Here is a 16,261-nt window from a genome sequence, read left to right on the forward strand (position 1 = left end):
TCTTTGTGGCCGCCAGCTCACCTCCGTGGGGCTCCGGCCACCGTGTTTCCTGCCACGGAAATGCAGCTGGGGAAGCTGGTCTCCTGACCTCCCCCCCTTTCTTTATGGCCGGCAGCTCCCCTTCATGGAGCTCCGGCCACAGTGTAGCGACCCGAGGCAAAGCAGAGGCCCCGGCGACCCCAGGCGACACAGGACCCTCGACGACACCAGGCGAAGCAGGATCCCTGGCGACCCCAGGCGACGGCAGCGGCCCCTCGGGAGGAGACGGCAGCAGCAGCGGCCCCTCGGGAGGCGACGGCAGCAGCGGCGGCCCCTCGGGAGGCGACGGCAGCAGCAGCGGACCCTCGGGAGGCGACGGCAGCAGCAGCGGACCCTCGGGAGGCGACGGCAGCAGCAGCGGACCCTCGGGAGGCGACGGCAGCAGCAGCGGACCCTCGGGAGGCGACGGCAGCAGCAGCGGACCCTCGGGAGGCGAACTTGGGAGGGGAGCCCCTGGCCATAGAGGCGGCAGCGGGAGCTCCACTTCTCCCTCGCACCCTGCACCCTGTGTGGAGCAAAAGGCAGCCCCAGGCGATGCGGAACAGGCAGCCCCAGGCGATGCGGAGCGGCTGGCAACCCCAGGCGATGCGGAGCGGCTGGTAACCCCAGGCGATGCGGAGCGGCTGGCAACCCCAGGCGATGCGGAGCGGCTGGCAGCCCTAGGCGATGCGGAGCGGCTGGCAACCCCAGGCGATGCGGAGCGGCTGGCAACCCCAGGCGATGCGGAGCGGCTGGCAACCCCAGGCGATGCGGAGCGGCTGGCAACCCCAGGCGATGCCAGACAGACATCCTTGGGCGAAGCGTGGCGAGCATCCTTGGGCGAAGCGAGGCGGGCATCCTTGGGCGAAGCGAGGCAGGCATCCTTGGGTGAAGCGAGGCGGGCATCCTTGGGCGAAGCGAGGTGGGCATCCTTGGGCGAAGCGAGGCAGGGAGTCAGGACAAACTGGGGTGCGGGTGTTGGCCCGCTTCTCGACCTCTGCGGCCGGGCGGTTCTTCCCCGTGCTTCCCTCAGCAGCCTATGCAAGGGCTGCTGAGGACCGCCAGCATCTAGTCCTGGTTTTTCTGGTGAAGGGAGAGGCAGCCCCTGCTCCTCTCCTCGTGACGGTGGGGGAAGTAATACCAGCAGGCATTCATCCTCTGCTGGTTGGGGAAGTGTTACCAGCAGGCATTCATCCTCTGCTGGTGGGGGAACTGATACCAGCAGGCATTCCTCCTCTGCTGGTGGGGTTGGCGGAGGCAGAGGCAGCTCCTGCTGCTCTGCTCCTGCCGGTGGAGGTGGCGGAGGCGTGTAGTCTCCTGCCGGTGAAGGTGGCGGAGGCAGAGGCAGCTCCTGCTGCTCTGCTCCTGCCAGTGGAGGTGGGAGCGGCGTGTAGTCTCCTGGCGGCGGAGGTGGGAGCGGCGTGTAGTCTACCCTTGTTTCAGGGGACTGGTGCGGCCCTCCCTCTCTCGCAGGGGACTGGTGCGGCTCTGCCTCGGAAGGGGAGACCAGCAGGCATTCACCCTCTGCTGGTGGACAGGGACCCAGCAGGCATTCACCCTCTGCTGGTGGAGACTGTGGACGCTCTACCTTCCTCTTCTTGGGCCGTGGACGCACCGACTCCTCCCTCTTGGGCTGTGGACGCACCGACTCCTCCCTCTTGGGCTGTGGACGCACCGACTCCTCCCTCTTGGGCTGTGGACGCACCGACTCCTCCCTCTTGGGCTGTGGACGCTCGGGCTCCTCCCGCTCGGGCTGTGGACGCTCGGGCTCCTCCCGCTCGGGCTGTGGACGCTCGGGCTCCTCCCGCTCAGGTACTGGAGAGGGCAGAGACTGTACCTCCTCCTCTCCCTCTTGCTCACTGGAAGGCATCCCTCCCATGTCTGCCGCTAGGTACCCCAACACCACCATGGTGAGGTCATGAACTGATGCCGGGTTGTGCTGTTGCTCCCAGTCCTCCCATCGTTCTCCATCTCGCATCCGCAGTGTGTTAATAACCCAGGGGAGGTCACTGGCGAAGTTCCCCTCGGGGTGCACCAGCCAGTCCCATATTTCCCGGGACGGTGGGGAACCCGGTGGCAGTGGGGGTAGAGGGGTGGCTACTGCCCCGTTGTGGCTGTCCTCCTCCCAGCCCGGCATGTAGGATGAGGGCTGCAGCTGTTGTTGTTGCTGCTGCTTCTGCTGCTTCCTGCAGCTCTTTCTTCCCATCCTCGCTTTTTTTTTTTTTTTTTTTTTTTTTTTGTGATTCTGAGAAACTGCGGTTCTTGCTCTGGCCTGAGTCCTGGAGGCGCTGTCGTCCCGGTTCTGACACCACGTGATCGCGCTCAGCATTTAATAATTAACAACACAGAAAATAAAAGGTTTGAACATAAAACAAAACAGGACACGGCACTTGTAGCCAAAATAAAAAGACAGACAAAACGGACTAACACTAAACAAACGGTGCACGGAGAGACAAACAAACACGTACTAAACAGTGAACAGACAGACGAACACAACACGGTGAGCAGATTACTACTACTACTACTTCTTCTTCTTCTTCTTCTTCTTCTTCTTCTTCTTCTTCTTCTTCTTCTTCTTCTTCTTCTTCTTCTTCTTCTTCTTCTTCTTCTTCTTCTTCTTCTTCTTCTTCTTCTTCTTCTTCTTCTTCTTCTTAACATTTACCTCCGCTCCAATCCCGTTCTCCACTCACCGAACACCAACCCCCAGTGAGTGAAAACATGCAGCTTTTATGCAGTTGTACTGAGATTCGATTGCTAGTCAATCATTCAATTGGAATCTCGGTACAACTGCACGTGAATTAATTAAAGTGCAATTCCCCGTGCTCACATATTACTTTTTACTTGCACGTGATGTGATGTGCCATCCCCGTGCCTAAATACAAATATACAATTTACACACACGTGAAACACAGACCCGCTTATATCCCGTGTACCAATGCTTATACACCAACATTTACACACAACACGTAACATATAACATACACAGGGGGGGCACTTTGCCACAATTTTATACTGGTACATCTACTGTACTTACAGCAAATAATGCCATCAATTTCAAAGGCTATTTGTCAATGGAATTTCTTTAGTGATTTTTGGCCATTCTCCAACGAAAAATTGTACCAGTTCATTCAAATTCCGAGGACTTCTGTGCACAGCATTCTTCAACTCATAGCAAAGATTCTCAATCAGATTTAGATTGGGACTTTGACTAGGCCATTCCAGAACCTTGATTTTATTCTTCTTTAACTATTCTGAAGTCGATTTTGACGTACGCTTTGGATCGTTGTTGTGTTGGAATGTCCAGTTGTGCTTTAAACCAAGTTTTATAGCCAAGTTTTTTAATATCTTTTGTTATGCATGGAATCCATTTTATCATGTATTGGAACTAAATTTCCTGTGCCATTAGAGGAAAAACAGCCCCATAGAAGGAAATTACCACCTCTATGTTTGACAGTAGGTATGGTGTTCTTTTCTTTGTACGCCTCACCAGACTTTCTCCAAACGTAAAGACTATCAGCATGACCAAATACCGCAATATTTGTTTAATTATTCCACAAAACCTTTGACCAGAACTCATATCCATCATTCAAATGCCGTTTTGCAAACTTTAAGCAATTGTCCTTGTGACGTTTTCCTAAGAGTGGCTTTTTCTTTGGCCTGTGACCATTGAGACCTTCACCATGTTTGAAATGGAAAACCCAGTCCCACTTGCAGCAATTCACTTTGAATATCTTTCATAATATCGTTTGGCAGTCAATCTCTGATTGTTATTAGCCTTCCTCACAATTCTTCAACTAGTTCTTGGTGAAAGAACCTTCTTTCTTCCAGACCGAGGAACCGTTGTGACTGTCCAATGAGTCTTGTACTTCTTGATAATAGAAACAGTAGTTGAAATTGGGATACTTAAATGCTTGGAAATCTTTTTGTATCCTTCTCCAGCTTTATAACAATAAATAACTTTCTGCCTAAGGTCTTCAGATGCATTATCATATTGAAATTTCAAGCACATTGTAGACAATACTATCATAGCATCAAAGGGTATGAATACTTTTGAATTAGCATTTTTGGAGTTTTGCAAAAAAAAAAAAAAATACTGAAATGATTGTAGACATCTATTTCGTGTAACTTGTCTTCCTCATCCACAAAATAAAAACTTTTGCAACAAAAGATTTCCTATAATTATTTGTTTTCGAGAAATTATAAATTTCCATTGGGGTATGCGAACTTTTGACTACAACTGTGTGTATTGCTGTACAATTAATGACTCTTCAAAATGTGATAACCTGGTGGCCCATACTAAGCACTCCCACAGTGTAAATATTTTGCAATTTTTATATAAATTGCAATATATATATATATATATATATATATATATATATATATATATATATATATATATATATATAATTTGCTAATCCCTGGAGCCAGCATTACACTTCAGCCATCAACACCAGGCAAAAGGATATCTACATCATCATATGGAAGGAAACGCAAATGGATGGAGACACAGATGGATCACATTAGTTTACAGTAAAGCTACGTCTTAGTTGGTGCTTATCTTGGCGAGAGCCGAGTTCAAATCAGCATGAAGTTTTAACATCCACTCTCGTGTAATATATAACTATATATTTTATATATATATATATATATATATATATATATATATATATATATATATATATATATATATATATATAGTTAAGGTAGAGTCTCTACAGTAATACAAAAGTAAAAAAATCTGAGCCAAACATTCAATTTTAATGGCTTAACAAAAAAGTTTCCATAGTCGCACTATCATTTTGCATCTGTTTTACGACCATGTTTTTAAACAAATAAAGAGATATATATATTTTTTTTAATTTATTTATTTTAAAATTTAGTCGTCGCCAATTGTTTTTACCCCAGTTTTCTCCCCAATTTGGAATGCCCAATTATAATTTTTATCCCGGATCACCACTGCAAACCCCGGTCACTCGGGAAAAGGAGGCTGAAACACGCATCCTCCGAAACATGTTCCTGCCAATTCGTCATTTTTCGCACTGCGGATCCACAGCGAAGCTACCAGACCTATAGTGCCAGAGGACAACACAGATCTGAATGGCTCCACTGCAGACCCGCATGCGCCCCCACCAGCAACAGGGGTGTGCTGGTGTGCGGTGAACCGCAGATTGCCCTGCTGACCTAAGCCCTTCCTACCCGGGCGGCGCTCGGCCAATTGTGCGCCGCCCCCTAGGAACCCCTGGTCATGGTCGGCAGTAACATAGCCTGGATTCGAACCTGTGATCTCCAGGCTATAGGGCTCATCCTGCACTCCACGTGAAGCTTTGTTTTTGATGAATACAAATGAGCAGGAGTTAAGTACTGAATCCTTCTGAAGAAGGAAAATGATGATAGTGCAATTATGAATGCCCCTACTGAAACTTTTTTGGTAAGCCATTAAAACGGAATGTTTGGCGCAAAGATTTTTTTAACTTTTGTATTACCGTAGAGTATTGTATTGTGAATATATATATATATATATATATATATATATATATATATATATATATATATATATATATATATATATATATATACACACACACACACATATATATATATATATATATATATATATATATATATATATATATATATATATATATACTGTATATACACACACACATACATATAAGTGTGAAGTTACTGTGAAGCACCATGAGTGTGAAGTTACTGTTCAAACAACACGTTACTTTTTTTTTTTTAGGAAGTTCTGACCTCATAAAACTTAACCTGCAACTTTGTATTGATGGAACATAATATACAAAATCTGATTCCATCAACCTGTGACTGTAGTATGGCATAATTTGAATAATTATAGAATTATAGAATCAAGAATTGCTTGGTCTGATAAGGAATAAACAATAAAAAAACAACACTGAACCGTCTGTGTATTGTACTTTTCTGAGCTTTGGTTGAAATTGAAAAAACGTATCAGCTAAAATGGGCTGTTGAATGATTTATTCCCTTACAACAATGGAACATGATTTAATTTTAAATCTCTATATTCCCTGGAAAAGCAGGAGTTGGCCCTTAGTGGTGATTGCTATCGTATTTCATTTGTAATGACTTCTCGCTCGGTTTGATTCCTACAGAGGGGAGCTTGGTTTGCTCAGTCTGCACTTTCTGCAGGACACTGTCGTACATATCTTACCTTGGAATTAGCCTCCAGATAATTGTAAAGAACATTAACAGATATAGTGAGGTCTCCGGTGTTGAAGGGGTATGACCGGTTCCAGCCTTGTGGTCCGAATTTTCGCCTCTCAGCCACCACGGCGTGGAAGTAGCACAGAGCAAAGAGAATACTCTTAAACTCGCTCTCACGTGCACACATCTCCAAAGTGTCCTGAAAGACAGACAGGGTTACATTCTCAACCAAAAAAACACAACTAAAACACATTCATATACAGTACATAAAAGAAGGCCGCATTTACAACACTTAGAAATTCAAACAAGCTCATACATTATCATTTAAACCTGCTCCCATAACATTTTTACAACCATTAGTTTTAATTTTCAAAGCATCCCGAGTTTCCTCATTTGACTGCCAGACACTAAATGAATGAATTGGATTTAGTTCTAATTGAATGCCCATTTAAGATCCACAACTTTGACAGTTCCAGAGGCTCATTATTTCAAATGAGTTAAATAAAAACAAATGACAGTATAGTCTCCAAAGAGAGAGGTTTAAATATCCATGTCAATAACCCCCTGTAAAATGTTTACTGCACTCTTCTAAATTGTGAGGATAAGTTTAGTTGTATCCCTTCAATAGCAACAGAACTTATTGAGAACCGCCAATGACAGGCTTGTTAGATGATGACACCCCAAAAACCAATAACTGGTATTTACCTGTACAGTTTGATTATCATGATAACTGTACTTACCTGTTGTATAAGTCAGTCTTAGAACAGTTTGTAATGAATTGACGTCTCAGCCCATTGAATTGAATGGAAAGACTAGATGCTGAACTGCAAATCATACGGTTCAAAGAAGCACTATAGTCTAGTGCTGCTGTCAGTAATACCAACTCATTATATGCTACTGAAAAGAATACCAATTTATTTCCAAAATTTATTCTAATAATAAAATGTTGTACATAATAAATAACTTTTAAAGCAGAGTTTCATATATCAGGAAATAAAAGGAGTCTGGTAAAATGTTTTTTGTTTGCTTTTTTCCCTAATATTTATACTGTATATATATTTTCTAATGCCAAAACCCAGAAGTTGATATTTTATCCAATATTACAGTCCTTGCATGTGTGAAGTCAGAGATACATAAGGGCCTCCACTGTGTCCCCAGGGGATAGTACTTTATGTAGCTGTAGTTTTTATTTCTGCAAAGCATTATCAGTATAACAAAAAACAGCATGTGGGGCACAACAGCTTTAATACTGAACAACCTAAAGTGGTCCCCTTGAATGCTGTAACAGCATAACATGTAACACTATGTACAGAGATAAAAATCTTAGTAGTTCATCCGGTCTTAATGGGTTGTAAGCAACTATAGAAGTAATGGGTTTTCACAGGCTTGCCCGATAAGATGTGTTGAATGTGATATCTGTCAGGGCTACAGTGATATATTTTTACAACACAAATGAAGAGGAACATGGTGTCTGACTCCTGTATGACACCAAGCGAGGTGCTAAAGTCAAATTACATAACCAGGAAACCAAGCGAGTTGTAATACATGTAAACGTTGTACTGCAGCAAAAGTTTTGTAACAGAATTACTGTCACAAGCCTGACATATTTAGAAAGAGAAACTACAAGACATATCACAGAGGTTTTTTTATTATTATTAATGAACATCTATGCACTGCGTCTTATCGCGAGAACATAAATGTCAAAACAAATCAAGAGATGTTCCCATTGCAATTTTCCTTGGGTGTTTGAAGAACAGCATACAGTAATGTGCTCTTTATCTGTTCCATCAAAGAAATTAGAGTACCCTTTTTACAATGGTTGAGTTGCTTTTCCATGTACGATTTGAGAAGATTTAAAAATAACTGAATTCTAACAAAAAGCTTGTTCCCATGAAATATTGTAAAGAAGGGAGCCTTTTGGCATCAAATCATATGAAATATTTTACTGAGGGCACAATTTAAGAGAGAAAAAATTGGATTTCAGAAGGTTGCTACCTTTTAAAGTAATTGAAATCTGCAGACATTTCCTATAAATATCATAATATCAATTTTGCATTCTGAGCTGTAACAGAGATTAAATATACCACTTGTAAACCTTGCTTGAATATGTCATTTGTAAACCAGTCTTAGGATGACAAAGAAAGCACGTGTCCCTGCAGATAGAACTTCATTACACACAGAATTTTAAACAAGGCTTGCCTTTTGGTGAAGCTGAGCACATATGCAACTATAGAGGGAGAGAGACACCAAAGCATCATACTTTAGTATCCCATTAAAAATGATAGCAGGACCCTATAGTTTAGAGCAAGTAGTTTCAACAGCCCTTACCTATTCATGATATTTGCAATCATTCAGACTGGCTCTAATCTGTGCCGAAATCTCTGTGTAGCAGTGAAGGTGTGGGTGTACCTGATTGAAATTGTCTAGAGCCTTGTGTAGGTTGGCGTGCATTCCTGTTGGCGGCTCGTTGGTGATTTTGATGGAGTTTTCCAGGATGCCCTGAGGGATGATGTGGCTGTCCGCAGAGGAGGCAGGCTCGGCGCTAATGAAGACACGGAACTCCCCGTGGCTGCCTTCACTGTGCTGCTCCAGTTTTTTCTCCAGGGTACCCAGCCACTTGGCTACCAGGTGGATATTCTAGCAGGAACAAATGAGACAGAGTGTGCTTAATGGATAGCATTTAATACCTGGTGTGACACAAAACACAGGAACAAACAAAGCATGGCACGAGGGTCAAAATAAGGGTTCAAACAAAAGAATAACACTTTTGTAGATTGAGCATTAGCCTTCACTACCAAGTTGAAACAGTATAAAAATCACAGCACCCCCACTCACCCACTCACACCACCACTCCCCCATCCCCCCCTCCACCCCCTGTCAACCTTACATTCCCACAAACACACACACACACACACACACACACACACACACTATTTACAGCAGTAGGGCTTTTGCCCTGCCACACCTGGTATCTACAAAAGTATATGGTGGCATTTTTGTTAATGAAGCTACATACAAGGGTTAAAATTGAAATGCTGGTATATATATATATACCTATATCAAGAGGTGATTTGCTCTACTGGATAGGACAGTATGGCAAAGTGAGCTTATTTCTGAATCTAATGTTTTTTTAAAGGTAAACTTTAAGGATAACAATATAAAGTGGAATGGAAAGGCTGACAAATGCATTGCCTTTTTAATTTACTTTCTTTGTCAAAATATAAATAAAGAAAAACACTTCATCAGGTTTTTATTAACAAAAAACACTCTCTCACACACACACACACACACAACCAGACTTCTGAAAGGGTATTACAATAAAGCATTGCTGTCTAAGAAGTTGTACGTTTTAATTAAAAAAAAAAAAAAAAAAAAAAAAAAAAAAAAAAAAAAAACTTTGAAATTACATTTAGCTCATTTTGCTGATGCAGAATAATTCCTAGTGAAAAGGTTTGACAGGGCTGAACGTGTAAGGAGAATTTGGTTGCCAGAGTTTAAGTAACACAGAGCTAAAGATTGGGGAGCAGGTTATTGTTAAATTTAGAAAGCAAACCCAATGTACTGAAGCAACATAGAATACAAATGGAAAAAGATGATCACTCGGGTTAAAGAAACACAAACGCAAAAGTACCTGACATAGCTTGATGGACAATGGGATACATGAGGGAACAGCACGAATGACATTAAAACTGTTAGAAAGCTGAAGATTAATATTTACATATTCCCTAGGGTTAGAGTGTTTATGTTTGTATTCCCCGTAACCTAATCATGTTATTGCTGTGATGCATTTGTAGCTGGCAAATGGTTTTGATACTGTGCTGTGGGGAGCCAATATATACTTTATGTACGTGCTACTCATGGGAAAACAAGGCCTGAAATGAATCAAAACCTATTGAATACTACATGGTGATTTTTAGAAAGAAATACTTGGAAACACATTTAATATGTACTGTAGCAAATGTTTGACAGAGGCGATCTGTTGGTAGGTGATTCCATATCAACACTGCACAGTGCACTGCTGTTTGATAAGGAAGAATGCACATGTATTCCCAAATTCCTTGAATGAGGTTAGTAATTATTAAGAAATAGTCACATACAGTAATCACCCAGGACAATGCTTGTCATATCCAAATCGGTGCCATCCTGGTTGCCAAGAGTGTCCCTACACATTTCTTCTTAACACCTGTATGTATTTGTATATTTTTAACAAATTGCTTTTTTTTTTAAAGTAACATGGGACTGGACTTGTGGTAACCTTCAAAAGAACACCTGGCATGTTATTTTTGGTAATTATTATATCTTCCACAAGGTGTTCTGTTGAAGGCTAAAGCAGTCTACTCTTCAAAGAAATACTAAAAACACTAGTTGCCTTATTCAAAGCAAAATTATTTGAAGTGACTTGTCCGCAAGGCATTGAAATTGTTTTTGAGCAATGCCTCAAATTAATTCAGGGAAATTGGAAGAAAAACCTTACTTTAAAGAGTGTGCTCAACAGTATGCATCTATTGTAAAAATTAATTGACTGATAAAGTCCCAAATGCTGCCAATACATTAATAACTGAAACCACTACATTTAAAAAAAAAACAAAAAAACACTGCAATCAATTCCAAATCCGACAGTAGGCATACATTTGCTGGTCTGATCTAGACTGGTCTGAGTTGGCAGGAATTTCTCTTTTTTTAAATCTGTGGATTGCTTGTATTAGCAGTCCAAGGCCTTCAGCACATATTACGGTTTCACCAATTGCATGATACACAATATCAGGTTCTCCTGTTTGTGCGTCCATCCATAGCCATCAAGATCAATCATTGAGATTCAGCACACCACTTCTGCAAGCGCCTCATTGGAAATTCTAATGTAGGTTGAAAAGCAACCTATACTGCAGGTGATCAATTACTTTGTGATTCATAAGTAGACCAGATGCAGTACTAAAAGCCTGACTTCATGTGAATATACTGACTGTAGTGATAATAAATGATAATAGATTGTGTTTGGGACAGGTTTGGGGCTTGCTAGTCAGGCACAGTGCTGGTAAGCGTGATGCAGAATCTCCCCTCTCAATTCTGCAAGCACACTTCTAATATGAACACCCCTGCTATCGAGTCCTGGGCCTCTCTAAAGCACTGAATTGCAGCTCTGTGGAGACAAATATCTACTGATCTCCAGAAATGAAAGAACTAAGAGGACTTTGTCCACTCTGCCACCTAGTCCCCTTTTAAACGGCATACCAGAGTAGTTTCATTCTAACTTTATCTGCACATACAATACTTTTTTTTTTGTTTGCAGTACATCCTACAGTCATCCCTGTAATCTCCCATGTTACGAATAATGCAAGAGCTATTGATGGCTTAGCGCTCTTGGTTATTAAAAAAAAAATGGTATTAAAACAAAAAAAAACTGACTGAAAGTTTTATCTGGGCACACCGACAGATTCTAAAAAAATACAGTAGAGAACCCATAACTATAACCAGTTCTCTCAGAAGTAATACATATTTGAAATAGTGTCCTTCTCACCTGCAGAATCACCCAGTGTCCATCTTTGGCTGCCAGATCTAAGGCTTGTTCTGCTACAATTTCCTGCCCTTGTCCCAGAGACACATTGTGGAGGTTTCTGTTGTCAAAGGTATAACCCAGTTTCCTGCCTGAAAGAAGCAGCAGCTATTAATACATGTCCAGTTACTGATAATTATTATTACAAAACTGCTTCTTTAAAAGCAAATCAGACCCCAAACCTACAGTAGTCTATATTAATTTGTCTTTGGCAGGCAACTAGAACTAAAGAGTCACATTTAAACTCATGTGAAAGCACCTTAACACAAACCTTAGACTGTAACAAGGACTAAGAAAATATAGTTTTAAACTACCTACTCTTTAATCATAACAAGTAATGTATGTGAAATGCCTGACAATATAAGTTGCCTGTGGACATACCGTGGTCATTTATCAAGCATCTGTATCAAATAATGCTGGTTCTAGTGTTCTATCTGAAAACAGGATTACTCAATCAGAAGCAAATACATACATACATACATAAATCCTTAAATGTATGAGCCGACCTTGCTGCGTTTGTCCCAGTGGCATAGATAATCAATTTGCTCACTCCCAGGTGATAGTATTATTTCAAAACAGACACAGAAAGTAAACAACTGGAATTACAAGAAAGCCTAGCGGTCAAGTCAAACCTACTCTTGGTTAAACAAACCGATATCTTAATGAGATGCCCTTGAGCAGTTCATTGGAAGTGAAATTTGTTAATCAAGTTAGGGTAATCTATTTGATCACAGACGACACTCAAAAACAATATAAACATGTTAATGGCTAGCAGTCGACTTACTTGTCAGAATACTTCACCCCAGTTCATGTTTTGATATGAATGTATTCTAAAGGCCAGCAAATATTTGTTGCGGTTTTCAAAACAGTGCGGAAATAGACGAAGAGTAAATAGTCATCTGAATTATATACCAGCAAGTAACAGCTGAGAATTGAGTGCTTTGTGTCTGTTCTCTAAAGGACTGGTGACATTACCTTGTTTCTCAACATCCTTAAGTGGGTCAACACCAGGAGAAAGAATGAAAAACATTGGAGTAGCTGCCCCAGATTCTTCAAACGAGGTTGAAAAGTCCATAGATCTGCCCACCACGTACTTGCTTCCCAGTTTCTCTTCCACAAAATCCCTGTGAAGGAAAGCCATAAAGAGTATTTGTCAAGATGGGTTACCATAGCAACCTTTCTCCTGACAGAGAAAGTTTCAATTTCAAATGCTGCCTAGTCATATCCTAGCCTTACTCCATCAACCAACATAGTACTTCAAACAATATATAAAACACATAAATAATGTTCTGGAAACTATCCTAAAAATATACTAAACTAGTTGTTCCTTTCTGTGAAGTTCTGATCTGTTTTCAATATCCTTTTATATGGCCATTGATGCCAATTAGAAATGTCCTGGTGTGAGGCGGCCTGTATCACATTCTGATTAAGATGGCAGATCTATAAGGATGCAAAACAAAAACTTCTGCCAAACCAGAAAACTGCAGTATAAATGCCTGACAACCAACCTAAAAAGATGCCCTGGACAGATGTGCTCTGTCAGTCACAAATTATATATTGTAACAACACATATACAGTATTAAAAAAAATGCTGACAGCCTTAGGAAAGAGTAGAATAAACAGCATCTACTGTAAAGATCTTGGTTTACACACTTCAGCAATCTGGTGACAGAAAAAACACAACTCCAGCTCCTCAGTGTGTGACCAGACAGCAGGAGCTGTCTTTAAAACATCCTGGTCTGAAATTCCATTCTTTAGACACATAGAATAGGGTGCAGAGGAGAGTATGTATAAACAGCCCAATCGTGGCAAAAACATTGCCCTGCACATTACACATCTCAAACATGAATACTGTAAAAGCATTTTCATAAACAAGGCCGTAACCTAAAATACTTTTGTTTACTAAAACTAAAAAGCTGAATAGTACTGATAAGGTTTTACCAGGACACACTAAGACACGACATTAGTATTTTTTGCATATTAAAATACAAGTGTAAAACCTGTCTTATCCAGCCCCTCTATAAACCAGTGTTCTGTATAATTCAGCAAACAGAAATTCGAAAAAGAAAAGAGGCCAACTTAAAAACAACATGGAGAAAACCTGAATGCCAGCAGAAAGTGTCTGAATCCCGCATGCAGGTACAGTGCGAGCAAGTAAATGTCTTTCTATGGGAATGGTTAAACAGGCTCCTGCTAATAACAGGTCAAAGATTTTGATGGCATTCTTGTTGGCTGAGGCATTATTGTGTTTATTATACTGTGTACAGCTTTTTTTAAGCATTCAAATATATATTCTATATATATACACACAGTGCCTTGCATAAGTATTCACCTCCCTTGGACTTTTCCACATTTTGTAGTGTTACAACCTGGAATTAAAATGGATTTAATTGGGATTTTTACCATTTGATTTACACAACATACTTAACACTTTGAAGGCGCAAAATATTTTTTACTGTGACACAAAAGTTAATTAAACAAAAAAAAAGACATTTGTTGGTTGCATAAGTATTCACCCCCCTGAGTCAATACTTGGTAGAAGCACCTTTGGCAGCAATTACAGCTGTGAGTCTTTTGGGGTAAGTCTCTACCAGCTTTGCACATCTGGATCCTGCAATTTTTGCCCATTCTTCTTGGCAAAATTGCTCAAGCTCTGTCAAGTTGGATGGGGACCGTTGGTGAACAGCAATTTTCAAGTCTTGCCACAGATTCTCAATCGGATTGAGGTCTGGGCTTTGACTGGGCCATTCTGAGACATTTAGGTTCTTGTTTTTAAACCACTCCAGTGTAGCTTTGGCTGTGTGTTTAGGGTCATTGTCCTGCTGGAAGGTGAACCTCCGCCCCAGTCCCAGGTCTCTTGCAGACTGAAACAGGTTTTCTTCTAGAATTTCCCTGTATTTGGCTCCATCCATCCTGCCCTCAATCCTGACCAGTTTCCCAGTCCCTGCCGATGAAAAGCAACCCCATAACATGATGCTGCCACCACCATGCTTCACCGTGGGGATGGTGTTCTCAGGGTGATGAACAGTGTTGGCTTTGCACCACACATAGCATTTTGCGCTACGGTCAAAAAGTTCAATTTTGGTCTCATCAGACCAGAGAACCTTTTTCCACGTTTGCTGTGTCTCCCACATGCCTTTTGGCAAAATCCAAACGGGATTTGATATGGGGTTTTTTCAGCAATGGCTTTCTTCTCACCACTCTTCCATAAAGCCCAGCTTTGTGGAGCGTCCAGGATATAGTTGTCCCATGGACGGTTTCTCCCATCTCAGCTGTGGATCTCTCCAGCTCCTTCAGTTACCATTGACCTCTTGGTTGCTTCTCTAACTAATGCCCTCCTTACCTGGTGTGACAGGGTGACTTTTTAATTTAGTTTTGTACCAAGGTATGTTTGTTGACTCCAAGAACCTTTCCTACTTCCCTTCATGTATGAATGTGTGTGTGCTTGTGATATGCATGATTAATGAATTCTGACTTACCATTTCCCCTATTTTCCCCAAATCACTGCAGTGTATCCCCATTCTTGGAGAACAACACAAGCAAAGAGAAAATATAATTAAAAAACCAAAGTTTGTATTATTCATACCTGTGTATAAAAATCCTTGTTGCTGGTAGTAGCTGATCAGCAGTGTATAAAAGATGGCCGCCAGTGATACCTCAGCATATAAAGATGGCTGATAGTGCCACATCAGCAGAAACAAAATGGTTGCTGAGGTTAAAGGTCATAGCTAATATTTAAAAGTGCACTTTTCTTTATGTTGTTGTCTTATATATGTGTATGGTTAACCTTATGTGTGTGGATCTGGACAAAATATTTTTTTGATGATGCTAATGAAGCATTTTTGCATCTGTATTTATTTTTTATTTTTTATTTTTTTTAAATGAGAGCTGTATCTTTAAATGAGAGTTGCCTTATGGGAAATTCATTCTATATATTAACGCCTTGGAATGCTTAGCGGGGAGCTCTAACCTTGAAAGTGGATGCTGGAGAGACTCATGGCATATTACTGTCTCTTGTTTTTCTTTTGTTTCATATAAATAAATTGTTTTTTTTTGCAATTTAATTCTGGTGTTTTTATCATCCTTTTTGGCAAGCCAAACCCAGACAAAGGGTGCTTCTCCAGAACTTTATCCCAGACTTGTTTTGATAGCTCCTTGGTCTTCATGATGCTGTTTGTTTAGATATGCTCTCTAACAAACTCTGGGGCCTTCCAGAAACAGGTGTATTTAATCTGAGATCATGTGACACTTTAATTGCACACAGGTGGACCATTCAACTAATTATGTGACTTCTGAAGGCAATTGGTTGCACCAGCGCTTATTTAGGGGTGTCACAGCAAAGGGGGTGAATAATTATGCAATCAATACTTCCACATTATGGACTATTTTGTGTAGATTAGTGACAAAAAATCCTAATTAAATCAATTTTAATTCCAGGTTGTAACACTACAAAATGTGGAAAAGTCCAAGGGGGGTGAATACTTATGCAAGGCACTGTATATATGT

The 16,261-nt window shown here is 41.3% G+C and overlaps 1 protein-coding gene across 1 annotated transcript in view; it reads right to left on the bottom strand.

Annotated features, from left to right (window-relative positions):
• The window catches only part of LOC117424597 (dynein axonemal heavy chain 9-like), a 138,722-nt gene that overhangs the window by 22,331 nt on the left and 100,130 nt on the right, over nucleotides 1-16,261 (bottom strand). Inside the window, exons 61-64 of the mRNA XM_034041106.3 lie at nucleotides 12,731-12,879; nucleotides 11,720-11,847; nucleotides 8,614-8,841; nucleotides 6,212-6,403 (exon numbers count right to left, since the gene is read on the bottom strand). Coding sequence (XP_033896997.3) covers nucleotides 6,212-6,403; nucleotides 8,614-8,841; nucleotides 11,720-11,847; nucleotides 12,731-12,879 — 697 coding nt within the window. The remainder of the gene's footprint in view (nucleotides 1-6,211; nucleotides 6,404-8,613; nucleotides 8,842-11,719; nucleotides 11,848-12,730; nucleotides 12,880-16,261) is intronic.

The sequence above is a fragment of the Acipenser ruthenus genome, chromosome 19 (assembly GCF_902713425.1).
Source record: "Acipenser ruthenus chromosome 19, fAciRut3.2 maternal haplotype, whole genome shotgun sequence".
Classification (NCBI taxonomy): Eukaryota; Metazoa; Chordata; class Actinopteri; order Acipenseriformes; family Acipenseridae; genus Acipenser; species Acipenser ruthenus.